This window comes from Protomyctophum bolini (assembly GCF_963924005.1).
Source record: "Protomyctophum bolini genome assembly, chromosome: 4".
In the NCBI taxonomy this organism is placed as follows: Eukaryota; Metazoa; Chordata; class Actinopteri; order Myctophiformes; family Myctophidae; genus Protomyctophum; species Protomyctophum bolini.
This window is the reverse complement of record NC_137865.1, coordinates 41,605,971-41,621,849: the sequence shown is the minus strand read 5'-3', so window position 1 is coordinate 41,621,849 and position 15,879 is coordinate 41,605,971. Positions and strand designations below refer to the sequence as shown.

The window sequence follows — 15,879 nt, the reverse complement described above, 5'->3', positions numbered from 1 at the left end:
CCTGGAAACTCTGTTTGGGAAATAATTGTTCAGGCACACTTTTAATTTAACAGTTAAATTGGAACCTATGCAATTCGGTGACTCGAGAGGTCGCTGTTTTGCAATTTCTTGCAAATTCCCAGGTCCCTGTAAATTGTAAACTCAGTCAGGCGAGTCGTGGCATCATCAGAATAGCAGGAAATTGTGTGGGGTTTTTTTTGACAATGTATTTTTTGTCTTTTCATTTTCTCATTGGTCACTCTGAACCATAGACTGTAGAAAATAGGTCTGAGCTGAAACGTGTTGGCAAATGCAATCAGAAGTGTGAACCAATATCACGTTAATCGCCACCGAATTCGATGGGTTACTTGTTTCGGTGTAACTGGTTTTGTGACTCCGTTAATTATCATGGCAGGTGCGCGAGTTGACAGTGGAAAGCCTGCAGATTTCATGACGCGAGGTTAGTTGTTGACAGTGCATTGAAATGAAACCACTGTAGTAGCCTATATACTCTTTCCTAATCCTAATGCACTGCGGTGTTTTTGATTGATTGATTGATTGATTTATTAACAGTTTGCAGAATTACAGTGGGCTACATTTCAAATACAACTCAATACAAAAACTGTTAACTGTGAGTGGACTAGCCTGGCTAATAAGCCAGACCGAATCAGCCGTTGGCAGCTGGCTTATTAGCCAGGATATGAGTGGATGACACCATGATAAAGCATTACTCTTGTTTACGTTAGGGCTCACCATATTCAATTAATAAAAAAAACATTTGACCCTGACGTGATTTGAACACGCAACCTTCTGATCTGGAGTCAGACGCGCTACCGTTGCGCCACAAAGCCTTGCTATGGTCCATAGCCTAATGCTTCTATGATTCTGCCCTGACCAGAGCTACACAGCCTAAAGTGTTTCAGGTAAAGCAGTGGTTTCGACCACGACCACCATCTAAGGCTATTTAAACCACGGATCACCTTTTGATGAGATTTTGCCTCTCAGACCCAATTCACCCAAAACTTAGAATATTTTGTTGTCGTTGGATAAGATTTTGTCCACAATTTGCCTGCTTGTATTGATGTTAAGGCTACCATTAGGAGAGATACAGGCAAACGTTGATCAATAACAATTCTTCTACATTCTCAATTGTGTAGACTTTTTGTAAATTAGTAATGCTGATGTTCAAGATGCTTGATTGATTGATTGAAGTATTTATTAACAGATTGGAGAATTACAGTACATTTCAAGCACAACTCGATACAAAACTGTTAACTGTGGATGACACCATCAAGCATTACACTTGTTTACAATAGGGTCCACCATGTTCAATTCATCATCACATTTAGAGACCAGGGTCCATATGGTTACCAATTTTTAACTCTCCATCATTTAGATGGGGACCACCTGGAACCCCCTCAAGGCACCCCCACTGGTGCATATTGGAACACTGGTTGATGGAGGGTGGTCCAATACACATTACAATACACATACATACACATTACTTTGTTTCATGTAAAGTAATGTGTAAATTGCCAAATGGGGCAATGTGTAAATTAATGTATAGAAAATAAATTCCTGTACTTTAGGCTACTTTAGTCAATTATTCTCAATTTCCCTATAGCCACTTTAAATCGTTTGCCAGACTATTATGCCTTTCTTTTTATATGTTTATTGACAATGTTTACATGTACAGGAAAATGCTAAATGTCCTCCATATCACAGTATTTGTCTGTTTTCTATTTTACACCCCAGGAACAAACGGCGACAGCGATATAGCCTACCATCCTCCAGATGTCCTGTCATATCTCGGTAGGCTATACAGTTGGAAATTGTTTGTCTGTCTGACACCATCTCTTTCTCCTTTGTGTCTCTGTCTGTGAATGTGTGATGAATGATGGGGGTACTGTTTTTTTGTATCAAATGTGGATCTCCCTGACCAATTTCCCTTACACAATCTCTTTTAAGCAGTTCATGTTATTGAGGTGCTGACTGTAGCAGGGGGGGGGTGTGTCCCTATATCTAGAGCAACAAAGCATTTTTGTCATTCACCTTCAAATCCTCCACCAGTGCCCCGAGGTCAGTGAATGTCAAAGTAGGGGGTCGAGTCGGGACCCCTTGGAATTCTTAAGGGAGTTTCATTGGAGCATTAACAAAATGAGAAACAGTAGGCCTATCATTTCAACATTCTTTCCTTTCTTTTATACGAATCTTATACAATGACAAATGGTATAAGAATAACTGGTAATTTTGGTCCACTAGGCTGCTGTGCAATAATTTGGCTACTGCATAGTGAATAGTATAAAGTTACACAATTTATTTATTTATTTTTAAATCAAGAATATGCCGAATTATGTGACACGAGTTTGTAGATAAGCTATTTTCACTATTACTAGCCTACTATTATGCACAGGATGGCTTTGATGAAAGGCCAACAGAGGTCACTCTTCTCTTCCCTGTCCAGGCCGGGTAAAGGGACTATAACAGTACTTGGATCTGGCCACATGCACGCAAGCACTTAAAGCTCCGGCCCATTTTTAGGCTCACTTTTCAGTGTGATTCTGGAGGAATTGTGTATTCCTGGAATACACAATTCCAGGAATGCCCTGGAGGCAGGGGTTCTCAACTGATTGTGAATGAGGGACCACCACCCTTACTTAGAATTCACCTGGGGACCACTGTTGTGTTGGGTGGGGGTATGGCCTAAGATTAGTGCTTTTGTATCACTTGCTATACATCCCACTGTTTCTTTACCAATGGGTCCATATGACTAATAATCATTTCCTAATAGTAATGACTCAACCAGACAATCCAGTGCACTTCCCCCTCTTGAGATTCTAACTCCCTTTTTCTGTTGAATTTCTTGACCTCCAACTTGTCAGTGAATGACTACATGGACGGTCATCATAGTTCACCAGGTCAGTCACTAGTGGAAAGAAAATGTAAAAAACAAAAATCAACAAATCTTACATTAGGCCTACTAAATGTATGGTCAGGAACCATAATTATGCAATACCTCCACGGACCGGGGCGCCCGCTGACCTAGTGGTCCAGGCGCATGCCACATATACGTATAGGCTCTGGCCTGACAGCGCGTTGCGTGTTCGAGTCCCGTTCATGACGACCTTTGCTGCATGTCTCTCCCCCTCTCTCCCTCCCTCTTTCCTATCTGTCTTCACTGTAACTATCAATAAAGGCACAAAAGCCAAAACCTGCGGAACCAGTGATCCAAGACCATCTGTTGAAAACCCCTGGTGTATTAGGATCTCCCTGCAGCCATCATCCAAATGAGAAACTCAATTACTAAACTAGGTTTCTCAGCTGTTATGTCCGCCCCCACCACCCTGCCAGGCACAAACGCCTCAAATTAATGACATTCACCTTCGTTACATTTAGACATGTAGTCATTTAGCAAATTATTAGGGGCTCATTTATTTCAGGGAAACATTAAAGAGAACACCCACTTGACATTGTGACATGAGTTACAGTATAGATGCTAAACCTCTTTTGCTCTTTTCAGTATATAACTGACGTTTGAGGAGTGATTTTGACTACATACTTCATTGTTAAATCCCTTAACACCCACTGTCATCACTAATTACTTCAACCCTAACCTATGCCTATACCAACTTCATAGAAAGTTCTAGGCCCTGCAAAGTGTGCTCACTTGTTGACACACACACACACACACACACACACACACACACACCCCTTATGTGGGCTAAGGACAGTGGTGGTGGGTGGGGGTACAGTCCTCCTCATAACTAATCCAATCTGGATTATACCACAACCGCACACACAAACGCCCATAAACACCCATAAACAAATTGGTAAATGGTGGTACCTTTATATAGTGCACTTTGTGTGATGTACATTCATCCATTAACACACACACACACACACACACACACACACACACACACACACACACACACACACACACACACATGCAATCCACCACCCTGCTTGGTTAGGGGTTTTTTTTGGCTTAAGGCTAAAAGGATAACACGAAAAAAGTCCTTGGTCAAGGACACTTTGACATAAAGCCAGGAGTTGCCGTGCATTGCATGTAACCATCCGATTCAAGGCAGCCAACCACTCTACCTGAGCCACAGATCCAGTAATTATCAGGTCCTAAATACATTTTAAACTATACTTGAAGAGATAACACTCTCTTCTGAAGTCACTGCTTCAAATATGCATAATGACTTATTTCTAGAAGAAAAGACTCATAATATTGTTCTTTTCTCTCAGTATATTATACTGACTTGCAGAGCATCACCTCAGACAACAATGATTCATATCCCTGTATGGTAAATGGTGCATTTATATAGTGCCTTTATCCAAGGTGCTTTATACATTGATTGTGCATTACATTCACCCATCCACGCACACATTCATACACCGACACTAACTCTTGGGGAGCCCGGGTTCAAACTGGGAACCTTGCGGTTGCCATCCGGTCACTCTACACCTGAGCCACTGCTGCCCCAATATAAAACATTATATCAGATTCCAAGACAAGACAGGTTTGTAGCTAAACTATAGGAATCATACAAACTATTCATATTTAATTAACACATCATACTGTCTGAGCAAACTACAGGTCCTCAAATTCTCTCCAATATAAAGTAAAGTTAAATTATGACAGTGGATTTCGCTAGTACTAGAACAGGACAAATTATTTTGGATACCATTCTTATCAAACTCTTCCAGGCAGTACAGTACGTCCTTATCAAGTGGCATTGATTTAATAGGAATGATAATATCACTATTCATGTTTCACAAAACAAACTTTTTTTGGTTGACAGTGTTTCGAGGCATACTAAATAATGGTTGAACTGATATTGTTTATTGGTTATATGACATTGGACCATACACTGTTTTAAGGGTTGTTTACAGTCAGTGGGATTGTGGGATCTATTCCTGTTTTTTCCTCTTTTTTTCTCTCTTTTTTTGCTCCACATTTTATCTCTGTTCCATTATGGAATGCCTTGAACGTTTGATGTTCCCTTGCCTGAAACTGTACGTAAGCTGAAACTGATTAAAAAAGAAAAGAAAAACAGTTCTGAGCTCATTCAGACATCCTGGCTGGAACCAAACTGTTTTGTCAACGGTTATACTGACAGTATAGGGCTTGTATTATGAATGATGCTTGCAACATTGTGGCAATCATGCGCCTGAAATTAACCTTTGAAAATAGTCTCTGTCACCTCATTGAAAAGAAAGTGGAAATTATATTTACTATACTATAGTCCATACCCGTTTGGGGATATGACCCAATATTCTCCCCACCGCCTCTCTCTCGGCTCTCTCTCTCTCTCTCTCTCTCTCTCTCTCTCTCTCTCTCTCTCTCTCTCTCTCTCTCTCTCTCTCTCTCTCTCTTTTGACAGGGACAAAGCTCATGAATCAACATGTCAGTTTTCACCTCAATGTAAATGGGCCAGAGTTAGCCACAGCTAAATTTCCCTGGGCAGGCTCTTAAAAAATGAATGATAAAAGAAAGACAGAGTGTAGTGTGCCTGCACACAACACCATGCCATATGTGCAAGCACCCAACACTATGTCCATACAAAAACACATTACAATACAGATAAAAGAAAGACAGTGTGTAGTGTGCCAGCACACAACACCATGCGTTGATGTCATGTGTGCATATGTGCAAGCATGTACAGTAGGCTATATCAATTTTCCCACTTTCACGTTTTCCTGTTTATTTTTACTTCAAAGTGTTCATCATTATGTTTAATTTATCTCAGTGAATCCACTGGGCTTTACAAAAAAATCACTCTGCTTTACAATTATTTTTTTTGTGCATTGTATGGCTATACTTTAGCCCAATGCATTCACACACTACCAACTCCATGAGTCAAAGCACCTTGCACGCCATACGGGCAAGGGTACGGTGTGTTGCCACAATAATTGCTACCTGTGTGTCATCTCTGGCGGAGCCTCGGAGCCTTTGTATGGAAATGAATGACGCGTCCTGCCCTGTAGGCAGACCGTTTGGTTTGGCGTGCCCATAAACTAAGGATTCCAGTGCGGTCCCTCACGGTCTGTCAGTCTGTCTGATGCACTGAAGGAGAGAGGACACAACACAGGACAGGAGGGACCACCGACCACACCAAAACGGCGCTCACATAAGTCGCGATAGGCAACAAGAGAGGAACACACAGTGTGGTATAAAATCAGACAGACTCGGGTTTTATTTGGACAACTTCGCCGAGGTGGTCGTACGTGCGCCCTGAACTATAAGTTGTGGATAGGAGGAGGAGATCTTTTTTTCTCGGGCTTGCGAAGATTAAAGACCAGCCGCTCAGTCAGATCATTTCACCAGCAGCAACAGTGACATCACCACCACCAGTCCACCACCGCGCACTTTACCTCGCCTCGCCGCCGCACAGACAGCACAAGGTGGAGGATAGAAGCATCGCTCCTCTCCGTGCTGCATGGGAAAGGGACCGGGACGGGCCAGGGCCACCAGATGTGAGCGACACGGCTGCTGCTGCTGCGGGCTTCTAACAACACTACAGGTGCAAGGGAACCCAAACTGGCGGCGCGCTTAGGATGCAGAAGTCACCAGTGGAAGATGCGAACTTCCTTTCCAAGTTTTTCTTCTGGTAAGAAATATCAAATTAGCTATAGCCTACTTACTAACTACTCTATGAATTGGGGGGTTGGGTTGGCATTGGACAAATTAAGGCATGTAGTTTTAATAGAATGCTGATGAGGTTGTTTGAGGACAACGTGCAGGTTGCAGTGCACGGGTTGTTTTTTAGACTATAGGCCTAAAGAGGCTAAAGGAGGATTTCCAGGCGCACAAGGCGTAATAAGGACCGCCAATTCCAAAGACTATCCTTGTCCTGTTTTGCTTCCAAAGGAAGCTATAGGCTACAATAATACAGTAGAGCAGTGACTGTCTGTAACTCTCAAATTGAGGCTGATTGTCCCACATAATTATATCTTTATGAACGGTCACTCACGACGTCTTCTGTATAGTAGTTAAAATAAATAAGCCATGCATCTTTGTGCAAAATAGGAGACACGTCACTACGGTCAAGGTAAAAACAAGTTAACAACTCAACAAAACAAAAAAACACGGAAGTTAACAGTGGTCTGACTGTGCTGCATAATGATACAGGTTATTATAGGGGTGAAGAATGGGTATTGTGGTTGTGGAACATAAACGTTTGTCTTATTTTAGGCTACTGGGTAAATGATGCAGCATTTTGAAACCAAAACACGGACTGGCCAATATGTGGCCATGGCACCATGGCATGGTCCCAGCTAGCCCTGAAACATGACTGCCATGATGATTATCATGACATCACGAGAGTCATGAACCATGGCTAGGTCCCAGCCTTCACTTAAGAGTGTGGTAGCTTTCTAATTAGAAACCTGCAGCTGCAGCCATTTAAGTTGATTTATTTGATTGAAAAATGAAAATGTTATTCAAAATGGGTACACTGTCTGTACATACAGTACTGAAAACCTAGCACACCAGGTTCATGCAAGTCCACCATATCCCTTATTGTCTGCAATAGGCCTACATAATTTGACCAAATGTTGTACTGCTTCCAATCCACGCGCCTAACTATACAATCCTAAAGTGTTAATTTTCCTCTGTTCATAGTAAGAAGTCTTCTACGGGTCAGATAGATACTGAAGTATTTGAATATCAATCCCATGAATATGTGTGTCTGTTTTGTCTTCAGGTGGACGTCACCACTGCTCCGGAAGGGCTTCACCAAGAAGTTAGAACTCGCTGATGTCTACAAGGCTCCCTCCTTCGACCTCGCAGACAACCTCTCTGAGAGACTAGAAAGGTAAGACTCCCTCCTTCGACCTCGCAGACAACCTCTCTGAGAGACTAGAAAGGTAAGACTCCCTCCTTCGACCTCGCAGACAACCTCTCTGAGAGACTAGAAAGGTAAGACTCCCTCCTTCCACCTCGCAGACAACCTCTCTGAGAGACTAGAAAGGTAAGACTCCCTCCTTCCACCTCGCAGACAACCTCTCTGAGAGACTAGAAAGGTAAGACTCCCTCCTTCGACCTCGCAGACAACCTCTCTGAGAGACTAGAAAGGTAAGACTCCCTCCTTCCACCTCGCAGACAACCTCTCTGAGAGACTAGAAAGGTAAGACTCCCTCCTTCGACCTCGCAGACAACCTCTCTGAGAGACTAGAAAGGTAAGGCTTGATCCCTCCTTCCACCTCGCAGACAACCTCTCTGAGAGACTAGAAAGGTAAGACTCCCTCCTTCGACCTCGCAGACAACCTCTCTGAGAGACTAGAAAGGTAAGACTCCCTCCTTCGACCTCGCAGACAACCTCTCTGAGAGACTAGAAAGGTAAGGCTCCCTTCTTCGACCTCGCAGACAACCTCTCTGAGAGACTAGAAAGGTAAGACTCCCTCCTTCGACCTCGCAGACAACCTCTCTGAGAGACTAGAAAGGTGTGTACTACAGGTGTGTAGGCCAGTTAATAATTAGTGGTGGAAAGTAACTAAGTACATTTACTTGTCGGCTTGGAGGCTGTGGCTCAGGAGATAGAGCAGGTCGTCCAATGATCCCGGGGTCGGCGGTTCGAATCCCGGCTCCTCTTGTCCACATGTCGAAGTGTCCTTGGGCAAGACACTGAACCCTACATTGCCTCCAATGAGTCGGTCGGTGTGAGCTCGCCACCATTGGTGTGTGAATGTGGGAAGTGAGGACGCTGGCGTCGACTGTTCGCCGCTTCACCTCCCAATGTATGAATGAATGAACCATTGTAAAGCACTTGGAAAAGCGCTAATTACTTGAGTATTTCAAATATCACAGGCAAATATTGTACTTTTACTCCACTACATTTATTTGAAAACTCTAGTTACTAGTTACTTTGATTATCTTTACAAAACATACAATAAACACCTTTGCACCTTTGCCTTTGCACATCATGCACATGTAACCTGAAATTTCGCCCAGGGATTAGAATTAGATAGTGTCTTTTTTGGGGCACTTGGACACAGACTGGCTGGCCGTACGTGGGTCAAACCGGTGGGGAGCTTCTGATTCTCAGATGGCGTCTCTAACCGTTCAGTTATTGTACGGCTGCTCCAGTTATTGTGAATTCTCCCCCACACACCTTTTTGATTTGTTTCGGGGCTTTATCGATAGGACAGTAGACTGACAGGAAATGGAGAGAGAGAGAGAGAGATGGGGAGTGACATGCAGCAAAGGTCACCGGGATCGGGATTCGAACCCACGACACGCTGTCAGGCTAGCACTGCAGCATAGGGGCGGCCCGGGGCCACACATCAGAATGTTTTAAGCGCATCGGTATAACATGGTGTGGCCTGTGATTGCGATGGTGCTTTTAATGGAAAAACATTCCATTAAAAGCCATCCTGGTGAGTGGCATATTTGAATAGAGGGTATGCGCATGCATAAAGTGAATGGCAGATCGAGTGGCAATGTGAGTGACAAAGTGAATTTAATGTTGTTTAAAGTCATTTAATGCAATCAAATAGGACTTTTCTGTTTGGATGTATGGGCTGTCAAGGCCAGAAAGTAGTTTTTTGCCACTCAGTGGGCGTTCCCGCATAACTTCTGGGTATGATGATGGTGTCACGCGCATACCCTCTATAGTCCATATACCAAGTTGATGCATAAGCTTAAAATGATGTTGCATATAGCTTCGTGGTAAGATGTGGCAACAGTGGCATTATATGTAATAATGTAAAAGAGGTGAGAGACATTCTAAAACCTGGAGCTGGAAGTTCAATGGAATGCATTAAAGTCAATGAGAGCCTGTGCGTGCTATCTTATGAATAAACAATTCACTGGCTCAGGAAAATAAAAGAAGACACATCACACTGACCTTGTTGTCTTGTTTTTCCCATGAAGTGCACACTATATATAACAATGATTTATTGAGTTAACTAGACCGCTCAGTCAGAGTACGTTTCTTCATCAGACTTCCAGCTACGGTTTGACTCTCAGACAGTACCCGACAAAAGCTGCAATGATCTGCAAAGTAAACCTGCATGGAATTGGACCAAGAAAAGGGGTGGACTAGCCATAGGACGTACCGGTCATATTACCGGTGGGCCGCGACCATGGGGGGGTCGCTCAAGTTATGAGTAAAAAAACAAAAAAATAACTTTCTCCAGGCAGGCAGGCAAAGTGAGTGACAAATAAACCCTCTTCTATCTTGAATAATTTTGCCAGAATTATTGTGAGAGCAACAAAGGGTTGTGTAGTTGTCTGTTGGTTTTTTGTTTCATTTATGTTGTTCTGAAAAGTGCTGGTATTAGCCGGGCTTGTTTGTTTGTGTGTGCCTCAATGGAGCGGGCGGTAGAGTTTCGGCGATCTGCACGCTGGTTGTGGTGGGCCGGTCTTGGCAAGACAGTGATGTAGATCTGTCCTCTCCTTATCGCCGTCTCTCTGCTACATGCAGTGTCCTTGATCAGTAGTCGTGTTTAAAATGTGCACACCTGGTAGACACTTTTGGTCATGTGCCTCAGGCTGCTATAATGCTACTTCTACTTCATGTGATTTGTGATTAGCTATTGTGTAAAAAGAGATGAATGCAGGGTTCCTGTATAAGACAGAGGTTTTCAACCCGTGGTGACCACCAGTGGTCCTTGAAGGGGGTTCCAGGTGCTCCCGTCCCCAGCTACTGTAAATGATGGAGAGTTGGTAACCGAATGAACCCTTATTAGATCTTTAACTCTTGAGAGCGTAAAATGAAACCAAATGGACCCGGGCCGTATGTATGGGTCCATTACTGTTAAACATCTGCATTACTTAATTTACAAGAAGTCTACATTAGAGAATGTAAAATTGTTATTTGCCTGTTATCGCCTACTGTACCAACATCAATACAGCATGGAATTGTGGGCAAAATCATATCCAACGATGACAAAATGTTCTTTAGTTTTGGGTCTTGAGAGGCCAAATCTCATCAAATGGTGGTCTGTTGCTCAAATGCAGAAGAATAAAGAATGGGCCTTGATATGAAAAGGATTGAAAACCCACTGCTGTAAGATAATCAAACACAGTGTGTCACTGCCTGGTTATGATACTGTATGTATGCACCGTCATAATGTACTGTATGTAGTTCAGAAAGTGACTGAATGAGTCATATAACTGTATCGTATTGTGCTGTTAAACTGTATATCACATCATCTACAATGACATTTTAATAATTAGTTTTACAAGTGCAGTGCATATACAATTGTACAATTGTACAGTTTACGGACAACCTTTAAGTTTACAGTGTTAATAGTACACAGTGAAACCATTAGTGTTGTAAAGTTGGCTCTCTGAGAGCTGAATATATATTCTTTCAGAGCGAACGTTTTTAACTCAAATCTTTGCTTCTTGGGAGGTCACTGGAACAACATATTTTCATATGGGGGTCGGCGGCCAAATACATATTTTTGGGGGGTCATGACATGAAAATGTTCAAGGACCAGCTGACATAGAAACATAGGGTTTTTCAGAAAACTGTCATGATTTAGAAGGCATTTGTTGAATCGTCCTCAGGTCTAATTAAGACAAGTAGTTACTGTACATGTATGAATTGTGCTGTGCAGATATGGAGTCACTGCCCTTTCGCTGTATTTACTGTAGCAGCGCACCGATCAGCCATGTAATACACACTCTTCACCGAAAATAAGGGATGGCATTTAAAGGTGGCCGGACTTAACCCAGGTCTGTGTGGCCCAAACAAACACCCAAGGCAACTATGGGGGACGTCATGCTTAGCCTGCCTGTCTGTCTGACTCCCTCTCTCTCACACCCCCCCTCTCTGTTTATCTGTCTGTTGACTTTCTGTGTGTCTCTCTCTCTCTCTCTTGCTTTGTTTTTCTCTCACCCACATGGTCTCCCTCTCTTGCGTTAGTCACTGACATCGTCTTCTCTTCTCTCTCCCTCTCTTTGTCTCCCCTCTTTCTTTCCCTCTCTGTTTGTCTCTCTTCCGCCTAAACCCTTCTCTCTCTTTTGTCTGGCTTTAAATCCCCCATTTCTCTTTCCATGCACCCCCGTTCCTTCTTTTAGCATTGGGTAAATGTCACACCTTTGAAGGTTTCTTTTTTTACTTCTACTTATTGTCCTTCAGGGGGGAAACAAAACAGAAGTGAAAGCTTTCTGGCCACCCGTTAAATGCCACCGTTGTTTTTGCCCCTGGGACAACGCAAACACAGCGGTGCCCCATGCGGGCTCTTGCTGCTGGGGGCCCTCGTTGGGCTGAGGCTGGGGGGCCACGTCACGGCCCGGCCCGGTGTGCCAACAGTCCTGTGAATGGGCGTTAAAAGTTGACCTTTGAGGAGGGCCCGATGCCCACAGGGTGATGAATGAGCGGGGGGCACCACATGGCGTTGGTGTGGTGTTATTTTGATTTATTTTGATCGCACAAACACAGAGGGCTGCTGGGAATTTGAACTTTACCGGGTCGGGGGGATTGGTCAGCCATCTACCGTTTAGTCTCTCTGGCTTGTTCTCTCTGTCTCGCAAATACACAAAATGCACACACACACACACACACACACACACACACACACACACACACACACACACACACTTATTTTCTTTATCTGTCTCCATTTTATCTCTTTTCTTTATCCATTATATGTATTTTCTCTCTCCGCTTTGCTCTCGTCTCCATCATTCACTCTCTTTATTTCCTTGTTCCTTGTTCACACAACCATACTTTTACTTCCTATATTCCTCCCTCTCACGCTGGCTCCCTCTCCCCAGCCGTTCCCATCGTGGCTGAAGGTCCCTAGCTGCTGTCCACACGGTGTTGGACCAGTCAGCTGAATCTCCCAGGTTATAAATGACCTAAACAGCCGTTCCCATCGTGGCTGAAGGTCCCTAGCTGCTGTCCACACGGTGTTGGACCAGTCAGCTGAATCTCCCAGGTTATAAATGACCTAAACTGTAACAATGGGCTCGCTTTACTCTTAACTGTTTGCTCAACTGGCACTCATTCAAATGCTGTTGCAGCTTCCTTCACTGCTCGCGTTGAACATTAATTATTGTCCTTTTCATGTTTTGGGGGAGAGAAAGAAGACAGTAACTATTCTAACCCATTTTGCGCGGGAACCCCTTTTGGTGTTTCAAGCATTAGGTTATACTTTAGCTATTGAACAATAGCAGATCTACAAGCACTCGGTGCCGCGCTATGAACTTGTATGTCTGCTATTTTTGAGAAATCGTGAAAATGTGCCTCAAATATTTGAATATATATTCTTTCAGAGTTTCAGTTTTTAACTCAAATCTTTGCTTCTGGTGGGTCCCTGGAACAACATATTTTCAGATGGGGGTCGTCGGCCAATTATAATTATATTACATATAATCTTTGGGGACCTTCACATGAAATATTGAGAACCACTGGCACATAAAAAAGAAGAAAAAAAGAGGCCTACATGGGTTAATGTCGGCACTTGGCGACCAAGGAATTTAATCTTGTCCTGCCATTGTGCTCATTGTCAATAGTCAATAGTATTGTAGATAAAACCATCATGTAAACATGAGTGCAAATGTTGAACCTGCAGTGTTGTGATCGTCTTGTTTGCTGTATTTTATGTCTAATGCAGACTCGCTGCCAAACTGCAGGCGTAATCTGAAGACTCACCTCTTCAGACTCCACTTTAGCCTGTTTTAGCACTCTCTCTATAGCCTCAACAACCTTGCAGGTTTATGCAAAGGGACACAAATTAATTTATATAGCAGTGCTCACAGATGCCACGCCATTATTGACCTAATAGTGTTTATAGTGTCAATGTAGAGATCATTGATTTTCTTTGGATATTATACTGTTGACTGATGGTAGGTTCTTACTTTACTTATGATCGTAGTTGACAATTTCAGTTTTCTATGCATCCAAATGTATTACCTTGTGTTGTCCTCTATGCTTACTGTAAATCGCATCTGCTGAAAGCCTAAATTGTAATGGGTGCTCTGCTGATATAAAGTAACAGATTCTGTCTCCCTGTTCAGAGAATGGGACCGCGAGGTGGCATCGGCTAAAACCAAGCCTCGGCTGATGCGAGCACTTTCCCGCTGTTTCCTGTGGCCCTTCCTCTTCTTTGGAGTCCTCCTTTATTTCGGGGTACGTTGATTTTTGTTGTTCCCCTGGTCCACCATTTTGGTTCCAAACAACATTGTTAACTACTGGCTTGATAGCCATGCATGGCATTTTCTGTGCACCCTTCATGCTCCCCAGCCCACTACTTCAAAACTTTGAATCCCTATATATCTGATCAGATCAGATTTCAAAATCCTATATTCTGTGATCCAGGATCAGACAATCCAGCCAAATCCTGTCCCGGTATATCAAAACAATTCAGGATACGATCACCCTGATCCACATTCAGAATGTTCAAGATTGACCAGATACTGATTTGAAGTGTTTGTTTGTTTGTTTGTAGTGGTTCCTAGAACAGCATAGTGCCTTTTTTGATAGATCACAGTAGGTAGACAGGAAACGGAGAGAGACATTGGGGGAAGAAGACACTACAGCAAAGTTTGTCAGGCTCGGGACTCGAACCGTTTGTCTGGACCGCTAAACCGGTCCAGGCCTTTAGAGACTTTCCTTAAATAGTTTGGTCATATCTGATACTTCCGTGATCAGTGGATTTCATCATCTATGAAGGTTAAAATAGATTATGGCCATAGCCGTCATCACATGTGTTGAGGTCAGCACATTTGAGCACAATTGGGCTCATTTGGGCAAGTGGCTATGGCCGTTTTTAGCCCAAGGAGTGTTTTTTGTGCAAAACTAATGCTTGGAATGGATTCAGAATCATGAAAACCCCATAGTTTGACACGTCACATGCTACTTAAAGCAGATTGAATTTTAGGTATTTTTTCCTTTTTGTGCCTTAACAGGTTGTTGATGGACAAAAGGGGATTTGATTTCCTCCGGAAAAAAACAACTTTTAGTTACTCCACTGCGCCCTCTACCAATATTGCCCAAAGAATTGCCTCATAGAGAATATTTTTCTTCCGGCCAAAAAGTACCGTTTATACGTGTGGTGGGGGCTCTGAGTGCGTCCACTAAGGAAAGTAGGCTTTCTAATGACACAACCCACAGATAGCTCTAAATGAAACACATTAGAGCTATGGACCAGAGCTAATACGACCCCACTAAAACACTTAAGCGCTATATACTTTCTTCTGTCAATTGCAAACGTCCAAAGAGCGTTCTTCTTTTTTAGCCATCGGAGTGGCATTGCTTTCAGCGGCTGCTAGCAAGCTTTTAGACTTTTGTCTTGTCTCTTGTCTTACTTATTTCCTTACTTAAATCCTGTGTGTAATATTCATTTTCGTAGTGAATGAATACAATTCCGGTGTGTCCACAAATAAAAAACTGTGATTAATAGTGTTAGTCAAAAAACACATATATGTTCAATGTTTATTGTGAAAAATATACCAGTAAAAGATAATATCAAAACCTTTGATCTGGTTTTCCATGCCCTCACACTCAAGCAGTATGAAATTGATCAATTCGTATCTGGAACTAAAATGCAAGTGTTTTTCCTCACTGACATTTTCTATGTCAGGCTTGTTTTCAATAAGTTTCAATTGCCAGTCCAGGTTTACGTTTCAGGTTTCATTAAAAAGAAAAGAGTAATGCCACAGTTTTATACCTCAACAAACAAAGAATCAAACCATCGTGCTTCATGAGGGTTGAGTTGAGCCAGGCAGGACTCATAGCCGGCAACAAACAGGCCCTCATAGTGACAGTGTCAATATCAACAGGGCAATGTTTCAATACTAAATGGAGCAGTATCTAGTCTAGTATCTAAGCCTCCTGACCTGTTCCGGCAGCCCCTCTGGGCACCTGCCTTCCCAACCACATCCCCAGACCATTCTTATAGTCCACTCTTAAAGGAGAATTCCATGCTAGAATG

At 42.9% G+C, this 15,879-nt stretch overlaps 1 protein-coding gene across 2 annotated transcripts in view; it reads left to right on the top strand.

Annotated features, from left to right (window-relative positions):
* The first annotated feature begins 6,049 nt into the window (after positions 1 to 6,049).
* Positions 6,050 to 15,879, top strand: part of cftr (CF transmembrane conductance regulator) — a 61,239-nt gene continuing 51,409 nt past the window's right edge. Inside the window, exons 1-3 of one of the 2 annotated variants that reach the window (XM_080762459.1) lie at positions 6,050 to 6,599; positions 7,695 to 7,805; positions 13,964 to 14,075. In XM_080762459.1, the coding sequence (XP_080618585.1) occupies positions 6,547 to 6,599; positions 7,695 to 7,805; positions 13,964 to 14,075 (276 nt within the window). In that variant the 5' untranslated portion in view covers positions 6,050 to 6,546. Of the gene's footprint in view, positions 6,600 to 7,694; positions 7,806 to 8,400; positions 8,434 to 13,963; positions 14,076 to 15,879 lie in introns of those variants that run through there. The other variant, XM_080762460.1, reaches the window with a different exon arrangement.